The sequence below is a fragment of the Triticum urartu genome, chromosome 2 (genome assembly GCF_003073215.2).
Source record: "Triticum urartu cultivar G1812 chromosome 2, Tu2.1, whole genome shotgun sequence".
Classification (NCBI taxonomy): domain Eukaryota; kingdom Viridiplantae; phylum Streptophyta; class Magnoliopsida; order Poales; family Poaceae; genus Triticum; species Triticum urartu.
This window is the reverse complement of record NC_053023.1, coordinates 245,160,748-245,182,969: the sequence shown is the minus strand read 5'-3', so window position 1 is coordinate 245,182,969 and position 22,222 is coordinate 245,160,748. Positions and strand designations below refer to the sequence as shown.

The following is a 22,222-nucleotide window of genomic DNA, read 5'->3' as shown; positions in this document are numbered from 1 at the left end:
CGACAAGTCTTTTTTCGTAATTAAGCATGACTTATGCTTCATTTGCTTCAGCTTTTAATTTTAATTTTTCACTATTCTACTAGCGTATCCTTGCCATGCAAGAATTTTTGTGTTGGATAAGATAGGTTTCAATCCTAATGAAACTATGGAGGTAAAAAGAGTTTACTTCAAGACCGAGCATGGTTATACCTTCAACGTCAAATTATACAATGCAGACACATACACCTATTTTGAATGCAAAACTTGGCAAATACTATGCAAGGCTTATGCATTTGAGCCTGATATGGTTATCACCTTTGATATTCGTCAGGAAGATGATATTGAAGGTAATAGAGACATCTGGGTCGGTGTGCAGACGCCTCCAGTTCTACCATTATGTGAGTTTCTCAACCATATTTATGTCTTCGATATGAGATTATTTGAACCAGTTGAATAATTAATAGATCTTAATTTATATTGACAGCTTACTTCTAATCAAGCAAACATGTCCGGCGCTTGATAGACAGGACCGTCCACTGTCCCGGGGCTGAACTAAACTGCGAGGAGACAAGTCATTATGTTTCATGGCTTGAGGATCTTGATGCTGTCAAGACAAATTTCTTTCCTGCACTTAGAAATGTTAGTACTCAAAACGTGTGACCAATAGTGTTCGTATTGAACTACGGTCACATATATTTAGGAAAGATGGTAAGATTTCTACAATTTCTCCTCAGTGCATCTTTTGCATACATTATTTTTTTAAGCTAAACTTCATTGCTAAGTATGTTACTATACGATGTTCTTCAACAGGGACTCCCGATGAATGTTGTGCCTGATTGGATCGAGACTAAAGGTACCATGAATATTGTTAGCTTACGGCCAAGATATCGTACAATGCACTTTAGTGCATTCAGGATTTCTAATAGCGAGGAATGCTTAATAGTAAAAGACTGGAGCAAAATTGTGAACGATCACAGAGAAGTACTAGGGGGCAACAATCAGAAGCGCAACCCACGATTAGGATACAGGTTCATCTGCATGCTCCAATATGATGAATCAGCAAAGTTATACATGTTTTATGCTATTTTACCTGAGAGAGAGCAGCAGGAGTGATTAATTAGCTAGTTCATGCTCTTAGTACTTGTCCTCTCATGTCCGTGTTCTTCGTCCTGAACTTAATCTTAAAGAGTGATTTGCTTTTGTGGTGTTATGCACGCTTATAATATCATTACCATGTTGAACTCGATGATATCTTTGCTATGAAAACCGTTGGTGATGATATATATGATGCAAGAGTTTTTATATTAATATGATGACGATGATGATGAGTTATTATATCATTTATGAAAAAAAAACTGCATATTAGTTTCAACTGGATGGATTCTAGCTAAGTGATCAAGTATATGCCATATCCATATTACCTCGATCACTTAAGTAGGTGACCAAGTATATATAATATGGATATGACATATACTTGATGACTTAGCTAGGATCCACCATCCAGTCAAACTAATATGCGGTACATTCACCTAATGATTTAACAACTCATTATAATGTAAAATAATCACTAAATTAAATTGAAAACACAAAATTAAAGTAAAAATAAAAAATAAAACCAAAACACACCCAAACATTTAGTACCGGTTGGTGTTACCAACCGGTACTAATGTCCTACGCGCACACGGAGCTGGCTCGTGCCACGTGGTTGCCCTTTAGCACCGGTTCGTGCTGAACCGGTACTAAAGGGGGGGGGCTTTAGTGCCCACGATTTAGTGTCGGTTACCGAACCGGCACTAAAGGCCCTTACGAACCGGTGCTATTGCACGGTTCTGCACTAGTGCTATCCTTTTCTTTGATTTAGAGTGGCCATCTTCCTGTCAAGGTTCTTAGAGCATCTCTAGCAGATCCCATATAATGCTCCGACACGTAAAATAAAGGCCAAAATACAGGTTCGCGCGAAAAAAGCCGTCCGATCAAACACTGCAAACGCATTGGACCTGTAATTTTTTGGAAGGGCACTGAAGACATCCCCTTTGAAACTGTGAAAATAAATATTTCGGAGCCAAACCAAAGAGGCCCTATATAAGTGAAAGACCGTTGGCGGGAGTCTAACTAACACTGGAACCTTCATGGCTCGCTCCTGTACGCCCATTCCAGACGCTGGCCGCCCGCCCCGGTAGCCGCGCTTGCCCGCCGGCCCATCCCCGACGCCAGCCGCCCACCCCGGCCACCGCGCTCGCCTGTGGCTCCACGGTTCTCGAACGAAGCTAGCTAGCTAGCTAGCTAGATGAATCGATTCAAACAACTAGCTAGCTCGATGTGTGTCTCTCCCGATGGTCGTTGGTCCTCGGAGTCCGGCCGCCGCCTGTGCCGCCCCGGCCGCCTTGGCTTCTGCCCGCACGCCGCGGCCATTCCGTGTCTTCCTCGTCCGCCGCCCGTCCGCCGGCGGCCGCGCTGGCCTACGCTATGTGCCGATTTCAAATTGGCTTGAGGAAGTGGACGACCAGAAAGAAAAAAGTGAGCTAGTTGTGGGCATGTTCGGTATATTCAGAAAATATTCGTTTTTACGGGATCTGTTCCGTCGCGGCTAAAATCAACCCTTAAAACACGTTTTTCTCAACGCACACAATTATTCCACGTCCAACAAACATCACATCGTTTTCCTCTCGACGTCTCTCGTTCCTGGCGGCTGGAACCCTAACTTCCGCCAGGAGAATCCAATCTTCCAGCGCCATTCTCCGGCGACTCCCCTCCGCTGGTGACCTCGGTCGTCGGTGGTGAGGGGGGTCGCCGGATCCACGCGTGTGGATCGTTTTTACTCTCTCGTAGTCTAGATTTTTAGGTTGTTCATCGTCTTGGCTTCGACGACGACGATAACCGTGCTGAATAAAGATTCTTCGGATCATTTCCTGACAAGGCCACCGATCCTATAGTTGGGGATGGATTTGGAAACCAGTCTGTTCAAGTAAGAATGCCGTGGCGGCGGCATCCTCATGGTGGACTTGTGTCCTCGGGCTCCTTCGTTGCGACGGCGTGGAGCTTGAGAGGTAGCCCAGGAGCGGATGCAGATTGTGGTCTGCATCGATGATATCTGAAAGACGGAACGTGTGCTGGGTTCGTGGCTTGTGGATGGTAGGTATGATTTTCTCCTTCGGCGTCTTAGACGTGGTGGGGTGACAGATCTGGAGTTCGATGGCGTGTCTAGGGTGTTGACTTGGTCTGATTCGTTCAGCGACATGGGCTTCACTTTTGGTGAGCCATCTTAGAGCTCCGTAAAGTTGCATATCAACGATGGAGTCACGTCGAGCTCGGGTGAGGAGGTGATCCATCATTCTTTTCTTCGGTGGCTGCTATGGTGGTGCTGGAGACAGGTGATGGGCGTTGGTGTCAAGCTTAGAAATTTTCTGCAATCTTTTCAGTTTTATCGTGTCCGTCCTTACGTGACTTGTATTTTGATCTCGATGATATGAATGAAACACATATTACCATGCAAAAATTATATTTTTCTCAGTCCTTATAACAATTTTAAGGGTCCGCGATATATGGGGTCTATTAGAGATGCTAGCTCTAAGAGTGCCCTGGTTTCTTGGTTCCTCGCCTGGTCTTCTTCGTTTTACATTAATTAGTGCCTTCGTGGGGTATGCGAGGGCGACCAGCGGAGTAACCAAACTGTTGACCATAAATTCAGAACAATAATAGAAGTGCAAGACCGTTGGCATCAGATTGTCCCCATCTCCACAATTCCTAACTGTAAACAAAAAAAAATTAGCCACCTGCTGCGGAGATCGAGCACGGCAATCAGAGGGGTCTATTTTTTATAAGAAAGTGTACAACTTCTGTCCTAGCTACCCCATTTCTGCGCGTTTTATTTTTTTATAGGAAGCATCGTCTAGTCATCACATAGGAAGGCTTTTCTTATAGGAAGCATCGTCTAGTCATCACATAGGAAGGCTTCAACGCAAGCAATATATATGTATGTATTTAAGCTCTATAAAGTGTTTGCCTTTTCTCCTGAGTGCTGGCAAAGTCATCATCGTACATATAGGACTCACTGATTTATCATGTACGAATCAAGAGTTTTACGTCAAGTTTTTTAATCGGACACGCTAGCATTCACCTCACTGATGGAGCTGTGTACGTCCACTGCCTCCACTTCCGTCAGATCCGTTTCTGATCAGACATTCCGTAACCATCTACACACCATTGCAACCTGTCCCCTGTTGCAAAGCAAAGAATGCAACATGACCATTGTTGCAAAGGCTTCTCCTCAACGGTTGATTCCAGCATTCTCTTAGCAGTCGTTTTACCACCGCCGCTGCTTTCCAAGCATCCACGACCACCTATGTGAACCCGGTGAGCCGCGCTCTTGTCATATTCCGTCGCCGTAGGCCTTGCCCCGCTCGGAATCAAGGGCGAGTGCCATGACTGCTATGGAATGGATCTGACAGCCTACATCGACAGTCACCAGTTGTGCCTCGTGTTTCATGCACACCCACCTGGCCTGACACATGCCCATCTGCTGCCTCAGTGCCCTCGCGTGTGCTCGTTTGATGAGTAGTTGTGCGCTCCGTTGCAACGACGGTGTTGCAAACGGCAGCAGTGAACAAGGGCAGCGATATAGCTGAGATGATTTTTTGCTTTGCACAAGAGCCATGTTGGTTTTTTGCAACAAGGATCATGTTGTAGGATGTTTTTGCAACAAGGATCATGTTGCAATCAATGTGTGTGCAAATTGGATCGGATGGCTCGCGACCGAGCCGATCTTTAAAGAGACTAGCCGGCCCATGCATAGCATGCCCCTTTTAGTTAGCACATAGGGAATTCATGTATGAGGCGATACAAACATGTGGAGATATTTGAGCACGTAGGGGGTTGATACAACGAGCGAAGAGGCTCCCATGTCACTCCTAGTGGGAGACCCAGGAGCAATGCAAAACCTATACTAGTGTCATTGCGGCGGTAGTGCTTTGCATTCAGTGGTGGCTGGTGGCATCACTACATCAAGGTGGCTTCTGGGTGTTGACCTATCGAGCAGTGTGGTAGTAACTCCAGCCGGGAGATCATGGCGGCACGACAAATTCCAGGGCGCAAGACAGAGCGATCGACATCTCCCCTAGTAGGGTTCCCTTGTGGGGACGTGCCACTCTCCTAGATCTAAGGCAATGCTTCTATGGTCTGGCCTCATATCTGCTTCATGGTGGCTTCGTGATTTTGTCGTTTAAGCTTAGCCCTGAGTAGGAGAAGGGGCTTGTCCTTTTCCTATGTGAAAAATGCCCTCGTTAGGAGAAGCGGCTTGTCCTTTTCCCTCCGTGAAAAATGAGGCATATTTGCGTGGACCGTCTTTGACATTCTAGGGTCTATGGACATGAGTATTTCGTGGATGTTCTAAAGGATGCTAAGCCCATCAAGCTACACCTATGCTGCTTAGGTTGAGACCGGTACAAGGTCATTGGTGAAGAGATAGTGTGACTTCTGGTTTCATGCTTCATCATGAAAGTGTATCATCCCGAGTGGCTGGCTAATCCGGTTCTCGTTCTAAAAAATGGGAAGTGCAGGATAGGCTTCAACTATATTACTTTGAACAAAGCATGTTCAAAAGATCCCTTCATCCTGGTGTGAATCGACCAGGTGATTGACTCAGTCGCAGCTTGTCAAGCGCTCAGCCTCCTGCGAACCTACTCGGGCAATCACGAGATCAAGATGAAGTAAGGGCATCTCTGACGGCAACCCGCAAATTTCCTCCTGCATCCATCCGCAGATAGGGGAGACTAGTCCGCGGACACGGATGCGGGAGGCCGCCATCCAACCATAGCCGCATACATTTCAATAACATTTCGAACCAACCGGACGAAATTCATGCGAACAAAACGCTTTTCATTAAAATTCAGACATAATTTACATAAAATGGTCGATACGTTTAACTAAAAAACTAAAAAACACTAAACCCTATATCGGACGACCACCTCATATGCGTGGCCGCCCTGCCCTGCCGCACCGTCATTGTCGTCTGTGCCGTCGTCCCTGTCGTGGTTCTAACTCTGACAGTGATGTAGGGGGGTAAGTATGGAGAGGCGAGGTCTTAGCTATGGAGAGGTTGTAAGGACGCAAGGTTTTACGAGTTCAGGCCCTTCTCGGAAGAAGTAAAAGCCCTACGTCTCGGAGCCCGGAGGCGGTCGACTGGATTATGTGTGTATGAGTTACAGAGGTGCGAACCCTTGTCTTAGAGGAGGGGGGTGGCTTATATAGAGTGCGCCAGGACCCCGGCCGGCCCACGTTACGAAGGGTTCAATGTACATTAAGGTAGGGCGTTACTGATAACGCTAGTAATAAAGTGCTATGATGACCATAAAAGCTACTTAATGACCGACCGTTAGCGTGCGGGGCGCCTTTAAGTCTCCTGGCCGTTGAGTGGTTGGGTCTTGGTCGAGTGTCTTCGAGTCTGTCGAGTGGAACACCTCCAAGTCGATTGAAAGGTGATTTATTTTAGAGGTGTCCTTGGCTAGGGCAGTTAGGACAGGTCCATGACCCTACCCTAGGTTCATAGCTTCATCATTAGCCCCCGAATGGATCGAGGTTTGAGTGGGAAAGGAGTTGAGGACCTCTCCGACTCGTTTTTCATGCCGTGAGCATATCTTGCTTTGGACCAACGGACCCGAGTGATGACAACAACTTCCTTTTCAGTCGCCTTGATCCATTCTTAGTTCTTCGTCGAGTGAGTTTCTTGACCTGTAAGGCTCCGAGTGACGGTGCGGAGGGGATCTTTTAGTCTGACAAGTTTGTTTGCTGCCCGCGGATTTAGTGGGATCTGAATTTTGGGAAGCGCGCGGGACGGGGGAGGCCGCAGTAATCGGATGGGATAGAGCGGAATCGCCTCGATCTCCGTGCCACCTTTTTCGCCACGTATCGCTCGCGCGGTTGTTACGGGATTTGACGGAGCCGTCTGGGCCTACCAGTCAGCCACTCGGAAGCGGCCTCATATAAGGCGTTGGACCAGAGTCCCCCGAACAGTGCGCCCCATTACTTCTTCTCCTCCTCACGCCTCTCTGCTGCGCTCGCTCTCGCTCCAGCGCCACCGCACCGCACGCGTCTCGTCGGCAACAATGGTGAAGGAGAAGACAGCGGCTCTGGAGTGGGCGAAGAAGGCGACGGCGAAATCGAAGGGGAAGGCGACGAGCCGAGGCGGATCTTCCTCGCGGACTGGTCTGCCGAAGGGTTGGATCCAGGGCGACTGGATCCACTCGAGGATCTCCCAAGAAGACCTCGACGACCTGGCCAAGGGAGGGCTGATCCCCTACGACTCGGCGCGGCTTCCGGGGAAGGAATCCGAGCCGCAACCCCGGGAGGGTGAGTGCGTTCTTCTTGCCACCCACGTCGACCGTGGGTTTTCCTTGCCTCCTCATCCTTTCTTCCGAGGGTTTCTGAATTTCTTTGGGGCTCAACTCCATCATTTTACCCCCAACTCAATCGTTTATCTTGCCGCGTTCATTTTCTTGTGTGAGAACTTCTTGGGTTGTCGACCTCACTGGGGTCTTTTGAAGCATATTTTCACTTGTCGCTCCCAGACAGTGAAAAAGGCTAATCCGAGTGACGAGAGGACCCAAGTGATCCAGATGTGTGGGGGTCTTGGCATCCAGACGAGGGGAAAAAGCTCCTTTCCGGCCATGATTCTTCCCGATTCAGTTCGCGGATGGCAGTCGACCTGGTTCTACTGCAAAGACCAGTCGACGCCAGGGCAATCGACTGGCCTCGCTCCCTTTACCATGGACCGAGTGGAAAAACCCTCCCCTTTGAAGGTGCTCCCGGAGGAGAAGGCACACGTGAAGGTGTTGGTCAACCGAGTGGTCCAGCTCATTCGTGACGGGGTCACTAGTATGGATCTCTTGGAGGTCTTCCTTCAGCGGCGCATCCAGCCTCTCCAAGCCCGAGACCACCCGATGTGGATGTATTCGGGTCTAGAAGACTCCACTCGGATCTACCCGGAGGAGGTCGATGACGACACGCTGGAGAAGTGGCTGTCGAGCATTACCGGGAACAAGGACAATCCCAGAGGAGCCAGGAGAGTTCTCCCATTCGACCAGTCGCGTGCACCAGAGCAGGTCTGATTCTGAGTTTTTGCTTGTAATCCGAATTCACTCGCGCTGCTGTCTGTATTGCGTCGACTGACTTTGTTCTCCTTGCTTTCTTTCAGGCCATTACTGAAATGTATTCGATGCCCAACGGGGAGCAAGAGCAAGCTCTGGAAGGCGAGGCGAGTGGTGGCGAAAGTGGCGAGTGGACTTCTGATGGTGAAGGGGATGGTGGAAGTGACGACTCAAGTGATGGGGAAGAAGTCAAGTCGCCTCCTCGCATAGAGAGACGATCCAAGCTTGACCAAGAACGGTTGAGTGCCCGCGACAAGGAAACTGCTCAGGCTGGACAGTCTTCGAAGCGTCCTCGGGTCTCTTCACCAACCCTGACTGAGAAGGCGCCAAAGCACCGCAAAGTTGCAGAGCCGAAGACTCGGAAGGCGCTGCCAAAGATCAAGATCGATATCCCTGTCGCCTCCGCGTGAGTGTCTCTCCTTGTATTCACTCGACGCTCCGCGCTGTTTGTTTTTCTTGTTTTAACTGGACGAACTTTGGAATTGTTAGCGCTGCCACTTCCAGGACCTCAGCTTACAGGGATGATGATGAGGTGATGGAGGATGCGGTCACTTCTAATCCAGGTATGATTTCCGCCATACTATCCTTCTTTGGTCGATTCGACTACATCGTGCATCATTGGGTGACGTGATTTTGGCAATTTGAACTTTGCACAGCTCCCAACATTATTAACCTCCCTGATGATGATGAAGAGCCCGAGAGGTCTTTGACGAGGAAGAGTAGGCGTGCTCCTGCAAGTGAGGCGCTACAGTCGACGCCGAGGGCGGAACCAGTCGTTCAGGGCACTGGTGACGTCAATCGGGGTTCTGTTACCTTCGCGGAGCCCCTGTCGAGTGCCTTGCCTTCTTCTTCGACTGCTCAGGCCCCTGTCGACCCGCCTTCAGTTTTTGCGACCCATCATGTCCCAGAGGACGAGGTGAATGCTGCTAGGGAAGCCATACGCCAGGCGGGCATTATGATGGAGAAGATGAAGATGGTGCGGGACGCCAGCCAAGCCGCCTATGATGCCAGCTCGGCTCTCCAGAGCAACGTTCAGGTTAGTCGGCTATCTGAAGATTCTTTCCGAAAATCTTTGCGTCTGTACACCCACTGGGTGCGTCGATTGAAGTTTTGGACTAGTGGAGACTACGGTGGACTGCTGGCAGTCAACTGTAGTCTTTGTATTTTGCCGAATGTATAAACCGAACTGGTAGTTTGTCTCTTCCACTCGACTTCGGCGGGCCGGTCGAGTGGGATCAGAACCGGTGGGGGCACGCTAAGTGCATCCATTGGGTGTAGTCCCCGAGACTATGGTGCACTGTTGGCAGTCGACTGTAGTCTGAGTTCTACTTTCTTTCTCTCTTTTTTTTTGAACTCGACTTCGGCGGGCCGGTTGAGTGGGATCAGAACCGGTGGGGGCACGCTAAGTGCACCCACTGGGTGTAGTCCCCGAGACTATGGTGGACTGCTGGCAGTCGACCGTAGTCTTAGTATTTATTGCCTTTGTTGTTTTTTTGCTGTAACGATAACTTCTCCCCTTTGATTTCAGAAATCTTGCGATCTTGGAGCTCGCTTTGCTGACTTGGAGAAGCAGCAGATTCAACTGAACCTTGATCTGGAGCTGGCCAGGACAGAGCTGCAAAAGGTCAGAGACGGCGCCGCAGGTAAGACGATTTTGTCGACTGGTTAGTTTTTAGGCTTGAGTACCCTTCTGCTATTTCCGAATCAATCATCATTTCTTTGCAGAAAAACTGAGAGAAGCTCTGGCGAAGAAGGATCAGGACTTGGCTGCTGCCCGTAAGGAGGCCGACGACAAGACCGCTCTGGCCGAACAGAAGCTGGCTTTGGTCGACCAGTTAGAAGAAGAGAATACCAGGCTGAAGACCACTCTGAATGAAGCCAACAGGGAGTGTACACGTTGGAAGAAGGATAACCTCAACCTGAACGAAAAGATGGAAGGCATCGCTCGCAGGAGGGACGATCTGGAGAGCTACTTGAGGAGCCTCGCCAAGAAGTTGTACATCAAGCTTGAAGGTGCACATTCAGTTCCGACTGGTGTTTTTTTGGTGTCGACTCAGTGTATGAAAATTGACTTATCCTTGGATCGTGAATGCAGAGTTTTATCAGAACTTTCAAGAGAAGACTGGGCGGATCGAACCAGGTTTGGATCCAATCAACTCTCCCGTGAAAGATGAAACTGCCATGAATCTGCTCCGACTGGAATCTCGCATCGACGGTGCCGTGGACTACTTGGCTCGACTGAAGGTCGCCATGTCACGGATTGACCCGGCACTTTGGCCAGAGGCTACGCTCCAAAACGATCTCGAGTCTCTGATGACTCGACTTAACGGAATCCCTGACCGAGTGCAGGAGTGCAAGAAGTCTTCTGCTCGGTGTGGCGCTGATGTGGCTCTATCCTTGGTTCGTGTCCACTGCAAGGAGGTGCGACAAGACAAGCTGGCAGCAATCAAGGTCGCCAACACCCAGAAGCATGACTTCGGAACCTTTATGGAGACTTTCATCGCTGCAGCCACTCGGATAGCCGACGGCGTCGACCTAGATGAGTTCGTCGAGCCTGCCAGCCCTCCTCCCGTGGAGTGAACAAACTCTTATGTCCCACCTTAAATTTGCCTCGGAATGCCAAGTGGTTTTTGTAACCGTTAAACTCTGTCGAGCTGGAGGCTCGAGTACTTTGATCTGCGGTCTAGGACCTTTGGATCTTATCTGAACTTGATTTATCGTTGAATATCTTCATGAATTATCTGTCGAGTGGAACTTGTTCTTCACTCGAAATAACTTTGTATTTGTGGTGCAGCTCCGAAGGAGAAGGTAGCAGTCGATTTACACCTCGTCGTCCTTGCGGATTGGGATGTGTTCCGTACTTAGGCGAGCACTGGGCTGCAGCTAAGCCTCCGAGTGGAAGGTCTGCTCTCCACTCGGTAGGATTTTAAAAACTTAGGCGAGTACTGGACTGCAGCTAAGCCCCCGAGTGGGAGGTCTGCTCTCCACTAGGTAGGATTTTTTCAAACTTAGGCGAGTACTGGACTGCAGCTAAGCCCCCGAGTGGGAGGTCTGCTCTCCACTCGGTAGGATTTTTTCAAACTTAGGCGAGTACTGGACTGCAGCTAAGCCCCCGAGTGGGAGGTCTACTCTCCACTCGGTAGGATTTTTTCAAACTTAGGCGAGTACTGGACTGCAGCTAAGCCCCCGAGTGGGAGGTCTGCTCTTCACTCGGTAGGATTTTTTCAAACTTAGGCGAGTACTGGACTGCAGCTAAGCCCCCGAGTGGGAGGTCTGCTCTCTACTCGGTAGGATTTTTTCAAACTTAGGCGAGTACTGGACTGCAGCTAAGCCCCCGAGTGGGAGGTCTGCTCACCACTCGGTAGGATTTTTTTCAAACTTAGGCGAGTACTAGACTGCAGCTAAGCCCCCGAGTGGGGGGTTTGCTCTCCACTCGGTAGGAGTTTTAAACACTTAGGCGAGCACTGGGCTGCAACTAAGCCTCCAAGTGGGAGGTTTGCTCTCCACTCGGTAGGATTTTTAAAAACTTAGGCGAGCACTGGGCTGCAGCTAAGCCTCCGAGTGGGAGTCTGGCTCACCCCTCGATAGGATTTTTAAACACTTAGGCGAGCACTGGGCTGCAGCTAAGCCTCCGAGTGGGAGGTTTGCTCTCCATTCGGTAGGATTTTTAAACACTTAGGCGAGCACTGGGCTGCAGCTAAGCCTCCGAGTGGGAGGTTTGCTCTCCACTCGGTAGGATTTTTAAACACTTAGGTGAGCACTGGGCTGCAGCTAAGCCTCCGAGTGGGAGGTTGCTCTCCACTCGGTAGGATTTTTAAACACTTAGGCGAGCACTGGGCTGCAGCTAAGCCTCCGAGTGGGAGTCGGGCTCACCACTCGGTAGGATTTTTAAACACTTAGGCGAGCACTGGGCTGCAGCTAAGCCTCCGAGTGGGAGTCTGGATCACCACTCGGTAGGATTTTTAAACACTTAGGCAAGCACTGGGCTGCAGCTAAGCCTCCGAGTGGGAGTCTGGCTCGCCACTCGGTAGGATTTTTTTTACAAACCTAGGCGAAACGGATTCGCAGCTAAGCCACCCACTAGGGGATTTCACACGCAAACAAAAGCAACAACAATTATAGGAAAATTTGTAACGCTCTTGTCTTTGATAAATAGACTACATAAGTTTTTCTTATTACATCTCATCCGAGTGAGAATTCAAGTGTGAAAGGGGCGGAGCAGTTCTACATTCCAAGCTCGTGGCTCATCGATCTGGCGATCGACATTGTAAAGGTGATACGCTCCATTGTGGAGGACTATGGTGACGATGAAGGGACCTTCCCAAGTAGGAGCGAGCTTGTGTGGTTTCTGTTGATCCACTCGGAGGACCAAATCTCCTTCTTGGAAGGCTCGACTCTTCACATTTCTGGCATGGAATCGACGCAAGTCTTGCTGATAAATGGTCGATTGGATCATAGCCATTTCTCTTTCTTCTTCCAGGAGGTCGACTGCGTCTTGCCGGGCTTGTTCTGCTTCATCTTCGGTATAAAGCTCGACTCGGGGTGCATTGTGAAGTAGATCACTTGGCAGGACTGCTTCCGCTTCGTAAACCAGAAAGAACGGAGTTCTTCCAGTCGACCGATTCGGGGTAGTCCTAAATCCCCACAGAACCGACGGAAGCTCGTCGACCCAAGCGCCTGCTGCGTGCTTGAGATCAAGCATCAGCCGAGGCTTTAGTCCTTTGAGAATCAGACCATTTTCCCTTTCTGCTTGTCCATTCGACTGGGGGTGGGCGACCGATGCGTAGTCGACTCGTGTGCCTTGAGAGGCGCAAAAAGCTCTGAACTTGTCTGAATCAAAGTTTGACCCATTATCAGTGATGATGCTATACGGGACTCCATATCTGAATGTTAACTCTCTGACGAAACTGATAGCAGTGCAAGCATCAAGATTCTTGATAGGCTTAGCTTCAATCCATTTGGTAAACTTGTCGACTGCCACAAGCACATGTGTGAAACCGCTCCTGCCTGTTCTCAATGGGCCAACCATGTCCAGTCCCCAAACAGTGAAGGGCCAGACGAGTGGAATGGTCTTCAGGGCTGATGCAGGCTTGTGCGACATGTTGGAGTAGAACTGGCACCCTTCACACTTGTCGACTATCTCTTTTGCCATTTCATTCGCTCTTGGCCAGTAAAATCCCGCTCGGTATGCTTTAGCCACAATGGTCCGAGAGGACGCATGATGACCACAGGTCCCCGAGTGGATATCATCAAGGATTATCTGACCTTCTTCTGGTGTTATACACTTCTGACCGACTCCAGTCGCGCTTTCTCTATACAACTGTCCCTTTATGACTGTAAAGGCCTTGAATCGACGAACGATCTGTCGAGCCTCTTCTTCGTTCTCCGGGAGTTCCTTTCTCAGGATATACGTGATGTACGGTATCGTCCAGTCAGGGGTGATTGCCAAAACTTCCATGATTAGGTCGACCACTGCCGGAATTTCAACTTCAGTCGGATCTGTGGCACTCTTTGGCTGCGGGGCTTCATCTGTAAAAGGATCTTCTTGGACTGATGGCGAGTGGATGTGTTCCAAAAACACATTGCTGGGGATGGCTTCTCTCTTGGAGCCTATCTTTGCCAAATCATCAGCCGCTTGATTTTTCAGTCGGGGGATGTGATGAAGCTCTAACCCCTCGAATTTCTTCTCTAACTTTCTCACTACATTGCAATAACCAGTCATAGCTGGACTTCTGACGTCCCATTCTTTCATCACCTGATTAACCACCAAATCTGAGTCGCCATAGACCATGAGGCAACGGACGCCGAGTGAAATGGCCATGCGCAACCCATACAAAAGTGCTTCATATTCTGCTTCGTTATTGGAGGAATCGAAGTGAATCCGGAGAACATATCTGAGCTTATCTCCTCGGGGGGAAACCAATACTACCCCAGCACCGGAACCATCCAGCATCTTAGATCCATCGAAGAACATGGTCCAGTGCTCCGAGTGAACTTGAGTCGGAAGTTGCTGTTCGATCCACTCGGCGACGAAATCTGCAATTGCTTGGGACTTGATAGCTTTCTTTGCCTCAAACTTGATATCTAGGGGAAGAAGTTCAATCGCCCATTTGGCCACTCGACCAGTTGCATCTCTGTTGTGCAAAATATCTGATAGTGGAGCGTCGCTGACGACTGTAATGGAATGATCAGAGAAGTAATGTGCAACCTTCTTCATGGTCATATAAATCCCATATACAAACTTCTGGTAATGAGGATATCTTTGCTTTGAAGGAGTCAAAACTTCAGAAACATAATATACTGGGCGCTGAACTTTGAAGGCCTTTTCTTCTTCTTCTCGCTCAACCGTAAGTACTGTACTGACAACTTGTCCTGTGGCTGCAATGTAAATCAGCAAAGGCTCCTTGCTGGTTGGGGCAGCAAGCACCGGCTGGGTGGAGAGCAGAGCTTTGAGCTCTATAAACGCTGCATCAGCTTCTGGAGTCCACTCGAACTTGTCGGACTTCTTCATCAGTCGGTAAAGAGGCAATGCCTTTTCACCGAGGCGAGAGATGAATCGACTTAAAGCGGCCAAGCATCCTGTAAGCTTCTGGACGTCATGCACACGCACAGGACGTTTCATCCGGAGTATAGTACCAATTTTTTCAGGATTGGCGTCGATTCCCCGTTCGGAAACGAGAAAACCGAGTAACTTCCCACCTGGAACTCCGAATGTGCACTTTGACGGATTGAGCTTGATATCATACCTCCTGAGGTTGGCAAAGGTTTCAGCAAGGTCAGTCAGCAGGTCGGAACCCTTCCGTGACTTGACCACAATATCATCCATGTATGCCTCCACATTCCGACTGATTTGAGTGAGCAAACACTTCTGAATCATCCTCATGAACGTGGCTCCGGCATTCTTGAGGCCGAACGGCATGGTGACATAACAAAAGCACCCGAATGGAGTGATGAAAGCTGTTTTGATCTCGTCGGGCCCGTACAGATGGATCTGATGGTACCCAGAATAGGCGTCTAGAAAAGACAAACGCTCACATCCCGCAGTCGAGTCGACTATCTGGTCGATGCGGGGGAGAGGAAAATGATCTTTCGGGCAGGCCCGATTGATATGCTTGAAATCAATGCACATGCGAAGTGACTTGTCCTTCTTGGGGACCATGACTACATTGGCTAGCCACTCAGAGTGGTAAATTTCTCGGATGAACTCCGCTGCTAAGAGCCGAGCCACCTCCTTGCCAATGGCCTTCCTCTTCTGGACAGCGGACCGTCGAAGATGTTCTTTCACAGGTTTAAATTTTGGGTCGACTCGTAGACGGTGCTCAGCCAGCCCCCTGGGAACTCCAAGCATGTCAGCAGGCTTCCATGCGAAGATGTCCCAGTTCTCACGGAGGAACTGGATGAGCGCTTCTTCCTATTTGGAGTCGACCGTCGTTGAGATGTGAGTCGGAGCAGCGTTTGGATCGGTCGGGTGAATGTGAGCTGCCTTCGTTTCACCGGACGACTGAAAAGCTAATTCTGAAGCAGGCTTCTTAGCTCGTAGCAACTCACTCGGATCTGCAGTCTTCTGATACTCTTGCAGCTCGACCACCGCCATCTGAGCGTCAGCAATCTTTGAGCCTTTCTGAAAACACTCTTCTGCTTTCTTCCGATTGCCTGTAACAATGATCACACCTTTGGGAACAGGCATCTTCAATTTGAGATACACATAACATGGTCGAGCCATGAAGCGTGCATAAGCTGGCCTGCCCAAAATAGCGTGATAAGCACTTTGGAAATCCACAACTTCGAATGTCAACTTTTCCTTGCGGTAATTCTTGGAATCACCGAAAACCACATCAAGAGCAATTTGGCCGAGTGACTCAGCTTTCTTTCCAGGAATGACTCCATGGAAACTCATGTTACTGGTGCTGAGCCTGGACATCGGAATGCCCATCCCTTTCAATGTTTCTGCATACAGTATGTTCAAACCACTTCCTCCATCCATCAGGACTTTGGTCAGTCGAGTGCCTTCGACAACTGGGTCGACCACCAGAGCTTGCCTCCCAGGGGTGGCAATGTGCGTAGGGTGATCAGACTGGTCGAATGTGATGGCAGTCTGGGACCACTTCAGATAATTGGGTGTTGCCGGAGCAACCATATTTACCTCATGGTTAATAACCTTCAGTCGACTTTTGCTCTCAACATCAGCAAAAATCATCAGGGTGGAATTGACCTGGGGGTACCCATCGTCACTGTCTTCCTTGTCCTCAACTTTGTCTGACTCCTTTTCCTTATCTTTGGACTGCTTGCCCTGAAACTGCTGGATCAGAAGCCGACACTGTCGAGTGGTATGCTTTGGGTAAATGAGTTTACCCTCTTCATCTTTCTTGGTGTGGATGTGACACGGTATATCCAAAACATCATTTTCATCTTGGTCTTTAACTTTCTTGGGGTTCCAAGGTCCTTTGGGTTTTCCCTTAAATTTTCCCTGGGTTACGGCCAGGGCCTCCCCAGGAGCGGCTGGCTCGGCTTTCCGCTTCTGTTTCCGACTGGAATTTCCTACGGTTTCCTGGGCGACTGCTTTATGCTTGCCACTCCGGAGTCAATCCTCATCTTCACCATTAGCGTATTTGGTGGCAATCTCCATCATCCGATTCAGAGACATCTCTCCGGTTCGACCGAACTTCAGATTCAATTCTCTGTACTTAACGCCTTCTTTAAAGGCACAAACTGCTTGATGATCTGGTACATTTTCAACTGTGTGATGCAATGTGATCCATCTCTGGATGTAATCCCTCAGAGTTTCATTCGGTTTCTGCACGCAAGACCGCAATTCCGTAAGGCCTGCAGGTCGCTTGCATGTTCCTTCAAATGTGGTGACAAACACTTGGAAGAGATCCTCCCAAGTGTAAATGCTGCTGGGTGCTAACTGATTCAGCCACGCTCTGGCCAAGCCTTCTAACATGAGAGGCAGGTGCTTCATGGCTACCTCATCGTTCCCACCGCCAATCTGGATAGCCACTCGGTAATCTTCGAGCCAAGTATCGGGCTTGGACTCACCGGTGAACTTACTAACTCCAGTCGCCAACCTGAAATTGGGAGGAATTACAGCGGCTCTGATGGCTCGACTGAAACACTCTGGCCCTGAAGCATGTACTCTGCTACTGGTAGGCGCATCTCTATCGTGGCCTTCTCTGTGAGCTCTATTCCTGTCGACCAAACCTTGAACGAGAATGGATCTTGCATCAAAGCCTGGTTCCCTGGGGTCGACTGGAATTCTCCGCCCAACACTATGAGGGCGTCTGTCCTCCTGCTGTCGAGGCACATATGATCCACTCCTCGGGGGAGGGGTTGGCACTCGACGTCTATCATCACGATCGAATCGGTGATCATACTGCTCATCCCTTCTGTACTGATCATGCCGGTCTCCACGTCCCTCACGCCTCGGAGGCGATCTTGGGCTGTGAGCCGACTGGACTGTATCCGCTGCAACGGATCGACTGTGGATCCTGTTCCGCGACTGAGAAACAGCGGAATTCTGGTCTCCCGCTGCCCGGAGCAACGCTCTGATTTGCAACAAGCCTCTGCCAGCCTCTGACTGGGAGGGCTGAATCGACTCTGCTATACGGGCCGCAGCCGCCAAATTCTGAATCGGAGTACGATATACCTGCGGGGGCGGAAGGAGTTGACGTCGACTGGATTCTGGAGCCCGTTGACGCGCTCGCTCATCGAGTATTCGCTGGAGATTCTCCAGTCGAGTGCGCTCGGCCAAGTTAGCCAAGCGCGCGTCCTCCAAGGCTCGGGCCTCGGGGGTTTCTCCAACGATAGGAGAGTGGAGTGCATTCATGTTCCGGCGGCGAAGTTCCTCCCGTTGCAACGACGTGAGAGGCTTGGGGAGATACTCCTCGTGAGGACGCGACGGGTCGCCCCCATCCGCGCCTTCGTCAGCGCGGGGGAAACCGGGAGGACTGTGTGGCCCATCGATCACCAGAACCTCTGCAGCTGGGTCACTGCTGTCGCATTCGGATGCGGTCTCTGAGGAGCCAGTCGACAGGTCGAACAGGCCGTAGAGGGATTCGTCGGGTTCGATTGCTGCGACTTGTGGGGTGGCCGACTGGCGGGCCACCGCATGCCTCACCAACCTCTGAAGCCTCGACCGACCGGAGGGCTTGCGCCGGCGAGAAACAGGGCGGGGAGATGCCATGGGAGCCGACCGATACTAGGTCGATGGCTGCCGCAGGAGGACACCACGGAGCATGCGCGAAAGTGCATCGCCCCGCGGACGGGAAGCGCGTCGACGTCGAGTGGAGCCTCCTGAAGCCAAGCGGAGTCGTCGGCGATGAACGTGAGCGCGCCGAGACGGATCTCGCGGCCCTCCACCAAAGCTCCGCTCGAAACCATGATCAAGGAGATCGGAAAAAATCGCAACTTCTCAAACTAGGCGCTAAGACTCCTGGCCCCACGGTGGGCGCCAACTGTCGTGGTTCTAACTCTGACAGTGATGTAGGGGGGTAAGTATGGAGAGGCGAGGTCTTAGCTATGGAGAGGTTGTAAGGACGCAAGGTTTTACGAGTTCAGGCCCTTCTCGGAAGAAGTAAAAGCCCTACGTCTCGGAGCCCGGAGGCGGTCGACTGGATTATGTGTGTATGAGTTACAGAGGTGCGAACCCTTGTCTCGGAGGAGGGGGTGGCTTATATAGAGTGCGCCAGGACCCCGGCCGGCCCACGTTACGAAGGGTTCAATGTACATTAAGGTAGGGCGTTAATGATAACGCTAGTAATAAAGTGCTATGATGACCATAAAAGCTACTTAATGACCGACCGTTAGTGTGCGGGGCGCCTTTAGGTCTCCTGGCCGTCGAGTGGTTGGGTCTTGGTCGAGTGTCTTCGAGTCTGTCGAGTGAAACACCTCCAAGTCGATTGAAAGGTGATTTATTCTAGAGGTGTCCTTGGGTAGGGCAGTTAGGACAGGTCCATGACCCTACCCTAGGTTCATAGCTTCATCAGTCCCTCCAGCGTCGGTACATTGCCGGAGGTTCGCGATAGCCTTGTCCGGCGGCTGCCTGCCACTCGCGGAGGAGCCTCTCTGCCTCCTGCTGCGCTATGCGGAGGGCCGCCACGACCACTGCTCACATGGCCTTTGGAGCCATGGCGGCGGTCTTGCCGCATCCGGCGTTCACGGAGCAGTCGCTAAGCGACCACTCCTCATCGATCTTAGCGAGCTCGCCGTGAAGGCGGCAACGACGCCTGGTGGCCTTCTTCGCGGTGGTCCGGAGCGGTCAAGTGCCCACGCGGCTGCGAAGTCTGGGTCGTTCTGGACCCATTCTGGCGCCACATCACTCTTGGCGAACGCGGAGCGGCGACCGGCAGCGCACCGGTCGTACCTCGTCTGCCGCCTCGCCGCGCGCTCCGCCTCGGAGACCACGGCCTGAGAGCCGGAGGCATCGCGGTAACCGTCTCCTCCGAGGTAGTGGACGATGCGGCCATGCGCCTTCGCGATCGCGGGCTGCAGCTCCTCCTTCACGCCACGATGTTGGAGGCATGGCGGAGCGACGTACCGCAGGGAGGACGCTGGCTCGTCCTTGATGTGGCGCCTGGTTTGGACACCGCGGTTGCGCGGGGGCAGGGGCGACGATGGCTCGTCTTTGACGCGGCATCCAATGTGGATGTCGCGGTTGCACGGGTGCGAGATGGGCTCGTCGTTTACCGGATGGAGCGGGGACGTCGGCTCGCGCTTCACGTGGTTGTGCGGCGGGGACGATAGCTCCAACATGACGTGCGTTGGTGATGGCCCCATCTGACGGAGCGAATGCTCCGTCAGCAACTCGATCCGACGGACGAATTCTTCGTCTGTCACCGTGGCCTCATAGAGGAGGCGGGGCCGATGCGACAACGACTGCTCCGGTTGTTCCTGCGCGGCCTGGTCCTCGTCCTCGCTGGAGGAGATGCCGATCTCCTCTTGGGTGGAGGAGCCGACCGCTGTGGATGCCGAAGGGCCCGGAGAGCGATGGCAGCGGCGCCGAGACCCACCGGAGGAAGAGCTTCCGCCGACGCCGCCTGCCGGGGCAGAGCACCATGACTTCGGCATCGCTTCTGGCATCGGAGAGGAGGAAGGGCTCGGTGAGGTGCGTGACAGGGAGGCGGAGCGGGGCGTTACTCGGGGAAAGGGTGTTGCGGCTCTGTGCTTCGCCGGAGCACGGATTATATACCCGTGGCCAGGCTAGGTGAAGGGGCAGTCAGCCGGTTTCAATGCGGCGCAACAACCAGAGTTGATTCCTCAGGAAGCTGCGCCCGCATTGAAGCGGCGGTTGCCAAGAAGTGACGTCGGTCAGCGCCGCCCTCCCTCCGGTCACATCGCGCGGCATCAATGTCAGCCGTTGCTTGCTCTGGGACGGCATGAATGTAGGACGGTAAGCGGCGTGTTCATCAAAAGAAAAGCGCGTGAGAGGCGGGTGGGGGGTTTGGATGGGTTAGGACGGTCAGACGCGGGCTTGAGAACGGTCCAAAGCACCCTACAGACGATACATATCCATGTTGAATGATTTTTACGGTCCGAATAGATGTGGGTGGTTTGCCGGTCAGTCTTGAAGATGAAGTGAGGCCAGATGAAATCAAGATTCCCTTCGCAACCCCTTCGTTGCACCAGTGCATATTTCAGAAACAAAAATATATATCATTGATGAGCAGTGCCATTCGTACGTAAAAGTTGTACGTACTTTTTACGCACACTACACCCAGCACCATCAGCGTATGGTTAGCAAAGATCACGGGTTGGTTGCAATCTACTCCGTACAGTTTGCGTAGGAATAGCATTACCGATCATTGATGGATTCGGTCTACGCCGGTATTGTCTAATGCCAGTGTGATCGGAGGACTCGACCGAGAGCATGTGACGAGGACGCGCTTACATGCATGGCTACTTGCTCAGTTGGTGGGCACTTGTTTACTCACTCGGAGCTCAACTGCTGCAGTGCTGCTGCTGCTACGAATCTGCGTTGGATCGCTCCTACGCCCACGCCCAGTGCTTGCTTGTACAGTATATAAGGACAGGGGCTGCATCCATCCCCTTCACAAAATCATCACAAGCCACTTCCTGCCTCTAGACACCCACGCCAACTGCGGAAGATCGATCAGTAGCTACCCAAACCGATTTCGATTCTAGCCTCGCTTCAACGCGAACATTTTTCTCATTGATAGGGAACATCTGCCGAACCAGCAGCGCCCAAAATGAAGGTGAGGAACTTATTCAGTTTCTGCTCCCATTCTCGTGTTGCTTTGTTTAGCACCTAGCTTAATTTTGAGCAAGCAATACATTACTCTGAAGCTGAAGCATACCACTGATCGATTGTTTTTCTCCTTCTTCTTGTTGCAGCAAAAGATTGTCATCCAGTTGAGCTTGTCGTGCGACAAACGACGGTCCAAAGCACTGACAATGGCCGCCAGAGCAGCCGGGGTGACGTCGATGGAGATTACCGGCGACGCCAGGGACCAGCTGGAGGTTGTCGGCGACGGCGTCGACCCGGTGTGCCTCGTCAGCTGCCTCCGCAAGAAGCTCGGCCACGCCCAAATCATCAAGGTGGAGGAAGTGAAGAAGCCGGAGGAGAAGAAGGATGAGCCGAAGCCAGAGCCCGTGCACCCGCCGCCCTACTTCTTCTACCCGCCCAGCTGCTCCTACTACCCCCACCAGTATCCGCTGTACTTCTGACCATGTAACTGCCGGACCATGCATGTAGCTGCAAGAGAGCGATTTTTACGTGCTTTAATTTTGATTTTTGTCAGCAACTACAAATAGCTACATGCGCGCGTGTTTATTAATTCATTGAAAGAAATGAAAAAGACGAGAGATACTGTATCAATATATTTACGAGTTCGCCTGGGTAATTTCCAGTTTGAAATCGAAGCAAACTCCATGGTTATATGATTCTCAGTTCTCAGGCGCTTGCTTCTTGGTGAAGATGAAGTTCATTCATAAACCACATGTGACATGTGGTTTGGGGCTGGGCCATGTGCCCGATGTGTAGGGTGACTGGTGAGGACGAGGAGCCAAACAGGACAGCACGATAGTACATACGTCATCTGCAAGTGCAAGAAAAGGTAGGACGTCACACCATGATGTCCTCAGCC

General features: G+C 51.2%; 1 protein-coding gene across 1 annotated transcript; it reads left to right on the top strand.

The window, feature by feature from the left end:
• The first annotated feature begins 21,183 nt into the window (after positions 1-21,183).
• On the top strand, positions 21,184-21,956 carry LOC125541453 (heavy metal-associated isoprenylated plant protein 16-like). The gene is made up of 2 exons (XM_048704865.1): positions 21,184-21,331; positions 21,471-21,956. The coding sequence occupies exons 1-2, from the start codon at positions 21,326-21,328 to the stop codon at positions 21,801-21,803; spliced, it is 339 nt and encodes a 112-aa protein (XP_048560822.1). The 5' UTR covers positions 21,184-21,325; the 3' UTR covers positions 21,804-21,956.
• The last annotated feature ends 266 nt before the right edge of the window (positions 21,957-22,222 follow it).